The sequence below is a fragment of the Sinocyclocheilus anshuiensis genome, unplaced genomic scaffold (genome assembly GCF_001515605.1).
Source record: "Sinocyclocheilus anshuiensis isolate Anshui unplaced genomic scaffold, SAMN03320099.WGS_v1.1 scaffold569, whole genome shotgun sequence".
Taxonomy (NCBI): domain Eukaryota; kingdom Metazoa; phylum Chordata; class Actinopteri; order Cypriniformes; family Cyprinidae; genus Sinocyclocheilus; species Sinocyclocheilus anshuiensis.
Genome location: NW_015536511.1, coordinates 1,618,729 through 1,628,958, shown reverse-complemented (window position 1 = coordinate 1,628,958; position 10,230 = coordinate 1,618,729). Strand labels below are relative to the sequence as shown.

The following is a 10,230-nucleotide window of genomic DNA, read 5'->3' as shown; positions in this document are numbered from 1 at the left end:
CAAAAGGGAGCTATAGACTAAACATGGGTCGTTTTTATAGGAAATGTTTGAGAGAGGAAAAATTTTGAAAAGGAAGCTGCTGAGCTTTTTCAAGAAATCCTGTTTTTCTACCTCAGTCCCAATGTGAAAGCATTGCAACACAATGAAACTTAAGGCCTGTTCACAACAAGAATGATAACTACACTCTAAAAAGTAGTGCTGGGGACCTATAAACACAATTTAAATGAATGTATGGTTGCAAGTTAAAAATTTTAATTTATTGATTTAAGTAAACCTTTAAAAGTTGCAAACATTATGGTAATGTCGATCATTATATCATCTCAATATTGTTTGCAATTTAAGAAGACAATTATGACATTATATATTTTAAACGTTTTAATTTTTTACCATTTTTTTTTTTTTATTAAGTATTTTAAATAGTGGAATTCCAGTTCCAAGCAAGCTTTGCATAGGACTAGATAAGTAGAATAAATATTTAAATTAAGTGTTATTTTATGTTTTAAGTAAGGACAAAGATATGTTAGACAAGTTAAAAGAGTTTCTGTTATGTTGAAGTTTTTGTGGTTACCATTTTACTGACAATTACATTTGTCTCATAAACTGCATTTTGACATATAGTTTACATTTATTTGGAGTAACTGAAAGAATCAACTTAAATACATTGTATATATGATTAAGTCCCATGTAGTTTGTCGGTTGGACACAATTTCTTTTGAAGTTGTCATAACCCAAAAAATTGATGCAAACTTTTATGTATTTTTAAGCTAAAACAGTTGTTTTTAGACCGTATAAACATAGCGATAACAAATAACTATATTAGTATCCACACCAATGCAGGACAATAATCTGTTTATTACGAGCACTTGATACAGATATGCTGTTTGCGCTTTAAATGCACAAGCTCTTTAATGTCAGATGGATTCTGATTGGCTGTCCGTGTTCTTAATTGCACATGAGCTGGAAAAATTTGTCACAGTGATTCTAACAATGCCCTATGCAATGCATTACTCTGTGTCAATATCATTATAATTGTGATGTGGACTTCCATATTCTCAGAATCATAACGATTAATAAACCTTTATAGTTCCAGCTATCTTCCTTGGCGTGAACAACCCTTTAATCTGTTGTTTTAGAACACATTGTAATAAGCTGAGTGATGTCAATGTGAAAAAGACATCAAATGATAATTTATCTCATGTATCAAATCTTTCGTATGAAATAGGTCACATCACTAATGAAGCGGCTTTATTCACGTCATCACTTGTTAGATATCAGAACGCACAGAGCATATGATAGGGGAGCCTGATGTGTGACGTTGACTTTATCTTTGTGTAGATTGCAAAGAAGTTCAATCTCTACTGTCTGAGCACTTACATCCAGGCGGATGCCATGAGGGTGGAGTTTCCAGAGATGATGTCAGAGGTCATTGCGTCACAGCTGCCGAAAGTGCTGGCGGGAATGGTCAAACCCCTCATGTTTCACAAGTGATCCAGACAGGACGCTTGGGTCTGTGTTGATTTACATCTCAGATGAATGTGTACCACATCTAAATAACATAGACATGCATCTTTCCATATACAATCATCCCCTTATAATAGTCACAAGTTCTGATCTAATGTGGTAGTTGAAAATCCTCAATTTTTCAATGTGGAGAACTAGAATCTGAAGACAACATGTGATCAAGCTGTATTATTAAACCTGCTATTGTCTTAAAATGTGCTAAAAATGTGATGTATGGATTTTTCAAAGCCTTTTTTATTTTTCAAATGAATCCTTAAATATTACTAAAATTTTAACATATTAGACAATAATTTATGGTTAAATTATAAACTTTTTTTTTTTTTTTTAAATCCTAGATTTTCAGGAAATGTGTCCGAGTGTGATGAAAAGGAAATGCTTATCTGTCTCACTCCGATAAATGTCAAGCGGACAGTTTCCATGGTCAGATTTTACAAACGCTCAGTGCCAGGCACCTTTGATTGTACTTACATTTACACAGTATCTGCTCACATCAAATGAAAAGTACATAATTATGAAGTATCTAATAAAAAAACAAAAAACACTGATTGCATACAATAACAATGTTTGAAAGACAAAGAACTCATTGGCTCAGTGTTCAACTGTATAATTAATGGATCACTGTATAATATGATCCAGTCTGATGCTTATTTTTAAAGCAGAATATTAAATGTTTTATCAGAAGGCAAGAGCATAAATTTTGAAAAAAAAAAAAAAAGTTTTTTTTTTGGATCATCTGACATTTTCTCCGTGACCTTGATGGTTTAGTAAGCTGAAGGGAGTATCATACAAACATCAGCAGTCAAGGGCACGGAGCGTTCTCATGTATTTAATTGGGAAAGAACACTGGGATCTTGGCAATCGCCTCCTTTCCAAATACATCTGATGCTGTTTATCCTCAGATCTCCGCCGGAACGAAGTGACTCATGTCTGAGATTTATTTCTGATGATTTAGCTTTTCTTAAACAGAAGACAAGAAGTGGATCTCATTTTATAAACAAATTTATTGGCAGAACAAAAAGGAATTAAGAAGAAAAATATGAGTTACAAAATAATTATCCATATATAAACGTCTATTCTCATATTCATAATATTTAATTATGGAGACAATAAGACGTACCATATTGGTGTTGTTGACACTGACGGTTGGTGTCATCTTAAACTTCAGAAGGAATAATGTGACCTGAACATCATGTACAATGAAGCTGCTACAGCTAGACTTGATTAGTATTTGTAAAGACTGAATTTTACTTGACATTCTGCAGTGACCTGGATGCAAAACTGAGACATGATCCATTGCTATCTCATTCTCTACACCAGAGATTTTCAAACAGGATTAGAATATTAGACCTTTAAAATATAAATAACTGGAACACTCAGTTGCGTTCCACTGATGTTATTGAATAATTGTTCCGGGGGTGCTAATATTTCAGCACAAAACTGGAACGTTTCACTGTCCACCAAACATTTGTGCTTAAATGGCTGATTCCAGTAGTCCATGTAGAATTCTATTTGTCAATAACATACAAAACACATTTTATTAACAGCATAATGTGATGAATATGAATATTATAACTGAAAATATGTAAATATATATATTGTTCATCCCTTTAATGTCAGCAGCACTCAAGCTGCATAACTAAACCTGATGATCATGTTCTCCAGCATGATTTAAAGACGTTCCTAAGAGCATCTTGAGCTTCAGTGTTAAGCTGGAAATCTGACCATGTGGTAAATGTCACAATTTACTTGAAAACCTAATCTTAATTGATTAGTCACCTAGACATACTGCAGAAATTCATTTTCTTATAGTTTCTCTGTTTAAAATGTTCAGAATCCAAACAATGTGGTTTCAGACTTTTGAACATTAATGACAGTAAAAGTAAGTACATTCATGATGAAATAAACCACGCACATCAGAGTTTGGGTACTGCTGAATTGACAGTGATTCACAGCTCAAATAGTTACTGCTGAGGTTTAACATTATTTTCCTTCATTTCAAGGCAGTAAGCATTGAGCTAAAATAAAAGAAAGCCTGTCTAAGCTGATCTTTCTTAACAGAATTACAGTATTCCACCACATAGTAGACCTAAAAACAGCATTTTGTGCAGTCCATCACACCACGTGGTCTCAGTGTATGTGAATTTGTGTATCTAGATTCAAGCAGCACATGATGTCAATTTCAACATTTCTGCCTCAGCAAAAGCTTTGGAACCCATTTGTCTAGAATTACAGCTGCTTTTTAGACATTAATCACCCTTGTGCTGCATCATTGAGGTTTGTGTACTGTCCATTATCTCTTAAGGTTCAATGTCATATTAATGGCACAGTCCACTCGCACAGCCATCAACCAATATAACAAAGAGTGAAAAATTTAAGGGGGTCTGAATACTTTCCGTACCCACTGTATATTTAAAGCCCTTGGTCTAAAATTGATGTTGCCATGGATACCATGAAAAGCTTGGGCCCCTCCTGGTTGAACGACTGTCAGAGGAACACCACATAATTTTCAGGAACGAGGCCTGTTTTGCCCTCAAATGTTGCCTGGAGCCAGCCCGGTTCCACTGAAGGATATACTACATAGAGGAAAATGAGAAAGTTTAGTGGGGAAGACTTGATAGGGAAAATCTATAGTATCATTACTCATACTTAGGGGCACAACAATGGATATGTGGCCTAAGACCATTTTTGAAAGTGTTTTGGGACCAATGACTGAACATCATTGGATCAATACAGCGTATGTTTGTTGATCTTGTACATGCCTTATATATTTAGCAAAATTAAATTAGCGTAATTATTCTATATTAAATTGAATGTTGTTTGATTATTTGATGTTACCAATAATGTCTTAATTTTAGAAGCATTAATACGACTGTTAGAAATTACACATAAATCAGTAATGTTCCAGCAAATTCCAGAAAAAGATTGTTTCTAAATAATTTCCGTCTATTACTGACTATATATGAGCAATATCACACGAGTAGCAGTGTGATATGGATATATATAAGCACGGCTGTTATTTGGCTGTTGTCACGAAGCCGTAGGATGGTTTGTGTGTGTGTGTTCGTGATGATTATTTTAGTTACATTATTCTGTAACCAAGAGACTTTATGAGTGAGTCAGCAGTGAAGACTTTTATTTGGAAAGAGACTGGTTGTAAACAAGGAAGTTATTTGCAAGATGCAGCCAACAAATGCACTGAGCAGCGCTGTCATCGGAAATCACCCTTAACAGATAAAAAGGATAGCACCACAAAGATATCGCTTTCCTCAGCGAACATTCAAACTATTGTTTTATTGTGAATATGAGATTGAACTGAAGAATGAATGCTGTATCAGATGCAGGTAATCACACTCATAATCAAATAATACAGTGAGCTTTTAATACAGTGATACAATAAGCTTTTAATGAAGCAACTCAATGTTCCTTCGTTACCAGTTCTAAAGTGATGTTTTCAAATTAGTAATGTAGGCTTGAGCTCAGCTGTTAAACGGTCAAACTGAGATTTGAATCCATGGTGGAAGGAAGTGGTTGCACTAGTTGTTTCTTTTTTTATTTACACACTTGTGCCATCAAAGTGTTGTATAAACACAATGTCACATAAGTAGCCGTGCGAATATAAAAGTGTTAAGCTTTCCTTCTCTTGTGCCTATGGCCGAATCACAGCCATATCGCACTGCTACAAGTGTGATATTGCTCATATATATGGAAAGAGAGAGAGAAAGAAAACTTAACACTTTTATATTTATTTAAATTAATTATTCAATTAATATAAATTAATAAATTATAAAAAATTATAATGTTTGCTGATTTGATTTTACCAGTGTAATGTTGTCATATATTAGCTTAAATAGCAATAATGTCTTAATCTTGGAAGCGTTAATAAAACTTAATTTAACTTTATTTAAAAGTCTTTTTCATGGCACAAACAACATAGCCAAAAATAAAATGGCATCGTTTCAATGGGGTCAGTAAAGTTGTAGGCAAGACAACCAAATTGGCCTTATTGTTGAGCCCACAAACCCTAAGCATTAAATATGGCATTTACCTGTATGTCGTCCCACATGTTAAGTACTTGAATGTTACCTCAAATCATGTGGCATATTGAGGTGTGCCATTATAATAATAACAATAATAATAATAATAATAAAGTTTATTTTATATAGCGCCTTTCTGCAAACTCAGATTTAGTGAGTGAAGAAATGTGAGGTAGGAAGGAGAGAGAGGAGTAAAAGATTATACCCAGGTTTTTAATGGTGGTGGAAGGTCGAACCAAGATCCCAGCAATGTTAACATAGTCAGCACAGAAAGGAGCAACATATTTTGGTGAACTGACAAGTAGTAGATCTGTTTTTATCAGTGTTGAGTTTGAGAAAGTTACTTGTCATCCAAACATTTATATCATTAATACAAGCTGATATGGAGTTGTGTTGAGAACTGATATAGAGCTGGGTGTCGTCTGCATAGCAGTGGAAGTTGATGCCGTGATGACGGATAATGTTACCTAAAGGGAGCATATAGATGATGAAGAGTAAAGGCCCAAGAACAGAACCCTGAGGAACACCGTGAGAGACAGGAGCAGTAGAGGACTTAGCCTGGCGGACAGCAATGTAATGCTGACGGTCAGACAGGTAAGTGAACCAAGATAGGGCAGTTCCAGAAATACCAAGAACAGAGTCGTGAGACGAGAATACTGTGAGAGATAGTGTCAAAAGCAGAGGAAAGATCTAATAGAATTAAAATGCTAATGGAGCCTGAGTCGGTGGCCATAAGGAGGTCATTGACAACCTTAAGAAGTGCTGTCTCAGTGCTGTTAAGAGTGTGAAAACCGGACTGGAAACATTCTTAGAGGTTATGAGATGACAAATATGACTGAAGTTGAGCAACAACAACTTTTTCAAGTAGCTTTGAAAGAAGCAGATGATTTGAAATTGGTCTGTAATTGGCCATATCAGAAGGGTCAAGGCCGGGTTTCTTTAAGACTGGTGTGACAGCTGCAGTTTTGAATTCAAGAGGAACAGCACCAGTGCTGAGATGTTAAGAAATGAGAAGTGAAATAGGCCGAGAAATAACAGGTGCAGAGATTTTGAGTAGAGTAGTAGGAGCAGGATCAAGATGACAGAAAAATGGATTAGATTTTTTGAGTAGCTCAGAGATATAGGCAGGAGTTGGAAGGTCAAAATCAGTAAAAGTACCAGGTGCAAAATCTGAGGGGAAGTCATGTGAGTGGATAGGGTAGTACATTGTTGGAAAGAGATTATATATGCAATTTATTTTATTTTGGAAGAAGTGTAAGAATGACTCACAGAGGTCTACTGAGTTACTCATGACAGGTGAAGGAGGGTTGGTGAGTTTGTTGACTACAGAAAACAGTGTTTTAGGACGGGAGGATGCATTGGTAATGAGGGCAGAATAGTAACTGGAGCGTACAGTATTTAAAGCTGATTTATATAGCTGAATATGGTCCTTGTAAGCAACGTTCAAACCAGTTTTCCTGTAAAGGCGTTCAAGGCGACAACCAGTAGTTTTCATTATTTTTCTAAGTCGTGTGATCAGACGTATGATAAGTTGACCATTTAACCTCATCTCAGACAAACACAGCATGTAGTCCTAAATAAACTTGAAACACTTGAGCCATTATGTTTAAAGTGATTTGTTTGGCCATTATTTTCACAAAACAATAGTAACCTAGGAAAGGGGGGTATTCTGATTCTGATCAGTGAACTGCATATGCAGAGTTTTAATTAAAGACGGATCAAGTCAGGTCAGTTTGCTCTGATATGAGTCAGATGAGTCCTCTGCACAATCTGACTTTGCTGCAGCATGGAACAAACTGCTGGTTCGTCTAGTCAGAGGAAAACTGGCCCCCTGACTGAACTTGGTTTCTCCCAAGGTTTTTTTCTCCATTCTGTCACCGATGGAGTTTTGGTTCCTTGCCGCTGCCGCTGTTGCCTCTGGCTTGCTTAGTTGGGGACACTTAATTTCCAGCGATATCGTCGACTTGATTGCACAGATACTATTGTCTATTTGCATTATTGACACACTATTTTCCTATTTGATAATTGTAAAGCTGCTTTGACACAATCTGTATTGTTAAAAGCGCTATATAAATAAAGGTGACTTGAGTTGATAAATGACCACCATAAAGCTTTCAAAGGACCTCACAAATTACTCACCCTGTAATGACGCATTTCAACGTACTCTGAACTATCAAAGCATCTGTTTAGACTGTAAAGCATTAGGCAGATGAGATTGGAAAATAAAGAGGTTTTAAATCATTTTTTATAAGCAGAGCTCTCAAAAGTCAACATGGTGAGAAGGTTGATGGGTAAGAGGAGGTTTATGTTGTGCTAAGTGTTTGCTAAGCTTTAGAGAGGGGAAGACGCTGCCTTCACCAGGTTACTGTGACCTGTTTCAATGCCCTGGTGCCCAGCAAAGTTTGTTCCTTGCGGAAAATACATTCAGCTATAAAATCCCAGTCCTGACATGTACGAAGAACAACAACAGATGGTCGTTCCACAGAGCAGACACAAGAATGCATTATTTTCTATCAATATTAATGCCCTGGTATGCAGCAATGTGCATCAGTCCAGTCATAGTTCATTCTCTTTTTGAGATTTGTAACCGTCACTGCAAGTCAGTCACAAAAGACGTACATATTTTAACTTCCCTCAAAACACATTCCCAAAACAGCAATACGCAGATTTGGTATCAGATTCATGGCCAGAATTGCTCCATGTTTCTTAGTATATATGGCAGCCACAGTTCATTCAAAGGTCACTCATAGATAGATAGATAGATAGCTAGATAGATAGACTCACCGTTGGAGAAGTGGGCCCCCTGTGGGAAGCTCAGCTCATTGCTGTGTTCTGCTTCACATGAATATATGGCTTTGGCATCTCTGTGGATTAAAATCAGAAATGATTTACCGATGTGCTCATACACTGTTTTAAAAGAGATATTTGTTGGTTTTATTTTTTATGACGTTTGCCATTAAATATATGTGAAACAGTGATGTTTTTATGGGCCCTGTCCATTGGTACCTTCCCAAGGGAGGAGGTTTTACAGCTGATGGGTTCTCAAAAAGCAGCGCTCTGGCAGCCACCCTGGAACATACAACCATGCCAAATGTTAGGATGATTGCCAACTTCAAGATCTGACGTCACAAAAATTAGGCTGAATAAACAAACTTTTTTTCAGCTAAAGCAGGTAGCAACAATTTGACCCTTACATTTACAGTAAAAAACATTGCTGTGAGCTGGTAAATTACTGGTAAATTTACAACAAGGATATAATATGCATAGTATACAGATGTGAGCATCACCTCTGTAGCAGTGATTCATGTGCACTTTATAACTATTAAAGTAACATGCAAATTCACAGGCCAAACATTTTTCAAATCAACATGTTGCTAACACTTGTGGCTGTGCATCTTATATAAGCAAATAAAAGGGTTTTTGAATTGAGTACTCTTAAGTGAGCTGTGATGTTTCTTTTCTTCTCTGTCATGACAAGTAAAATTATATATCCTTCCCTGGAGAGAGTGTCTAAAAACCAGCGCTAGGTCACATCAACCCTTTCAGCAGCATAATTAAAACTCCTGCCAATAAAGAACAACTGACATCAATCTCCATTCAGCAGCTTCCTCTCCAAGCCAGCAACTGCACTACAAAATACTGCACTGTAAAACAATACACGATGTTGCCTCACTTTGCACACTGAATAATGTTTTTACATTCCTCATGATGTAGTGTTTTAAAAGCTGACAATAATTTGAACGCACATCTTACATGATCAGTTCTATTATTTCTGAAAAAATAAATCAACTGCACTGAGATCAAAATAAAATATATACTTACAGTATATATATTTATACATATGTATATGTATTTTTTCAAACTTTTGCCTGCCAAATCAATTTCCTCAAAAGTTTATTCCTCAAAAGTGTTCCATTTGTTAACCTTGGTTAACTAACAATGCAAAATGCAAAAGTATTCAATTAAATTATTATTATTACTGTTACTATTATTTAATGGACCTGATTATTTAACATGGACTAACAATGAACAGTTTTTTTTTATTATTAGATAACATTAACTAAGATGAATAAATACTGAAAAAAAAAATGTACTGCTCATTGTGAGTTCATGTTAATAGCGAGATAATGTTAATTGCAAGATAAACTTGCAATTCTGAATTTTTTCTTTGAATTGTAAGTTTATCTTGAATCAGTAAATTTATCTCACAATTGACTTTTTTCTCAGAATTGGGTTTTTATTTTGCAATTCTGACTTTTTAAGTCGGGCACTGTCCCCCCTCACCTCTGGTGCCGTCTCCATAGTGGGCGCCCTGATTTTAGTCGGTGAGGCAAGGTACTGCCCTGGGAAGGTCTCCCAGGCTGTTAAATACACAGATTAAAAGCTAAATGTTTTCATTTCGGTTCGTTCTTAGCAAAAAATTATTATTTTTTTTATTCAGGTTAAGCAGAGCGAAATAAGAACGGTGCTGCATTTAGAAAGAATTCTTATTAACTTTGCTGTTATTCTTGAATTTTCAAACTGCTAACACTTTGCACTTTGCAGTTTCGAATTATGCCTTTACTGTATGACCAAAAATTACGGAGTAGTCTATTTTATGTTTCAGCTGTTTGATCGCGCCGGCGCCTCACGAGCACACTAAGCTACTGCATTCATTGGAAACAGCGCAGCCGTT

At 35.8% G+C, this 10,230-nt stretch overlaps 2 protein-coding genes across 4 annotated transcripts in view; one reads left to right on the top strand and one right to left on the bottom strand.

The window, feature by feature from the left end:
* Positions 1-8,768, top strand: part of LOC107691935 (progesterone receptor-like) — a 16,897-nt gene extending 8,129 nt beyond the window's left edge. The window contains exons 8-9 of the mRNA XM_016490790.1: positions 1,336-1,716; positions 8,758-8,768. Coding sequence (XP_016346276.1) covers positions 1,336-1,488 — 153 coding nt within the window. The 3' untranslated portion in view covers positions 1,489-1,716; positions 8,758-8,768. The remainder of the gene's footprint in view (positions 1-1,335; positions 1,717-8,757) is intronic.
* arhgap42b (Rho GTPase activating protein 42b) overlaps positions 3,876-10,230 on the bottom strand; it is a 111,715-nt gene continuing 105,360 nt past the window's right edge. For all 3 annotated transcript variants that reach the window (XM_016490764.1, XM_016490771.1, XM_016490779.1), the window contains 3 exons: positions 8,562-8,624; positions 8,340-8,419; positions 3,876-4,094 (listed from right to left, as the gene is read on the bottom strand). In XM_016490764.1, coding sequence (XP_016346250.1) covers positions 4,006-4,094; positions 8,340-8,419; positions 8,562-8,624 — 232 coding nt within the window. In that variant the 3' untranslated portion in view covers positions 3,876-4,005. The remainder of the gene's footprint in view (positions 4,095-8,339; positions 8,420-8,561; positions 8,625-10,230) is intronic.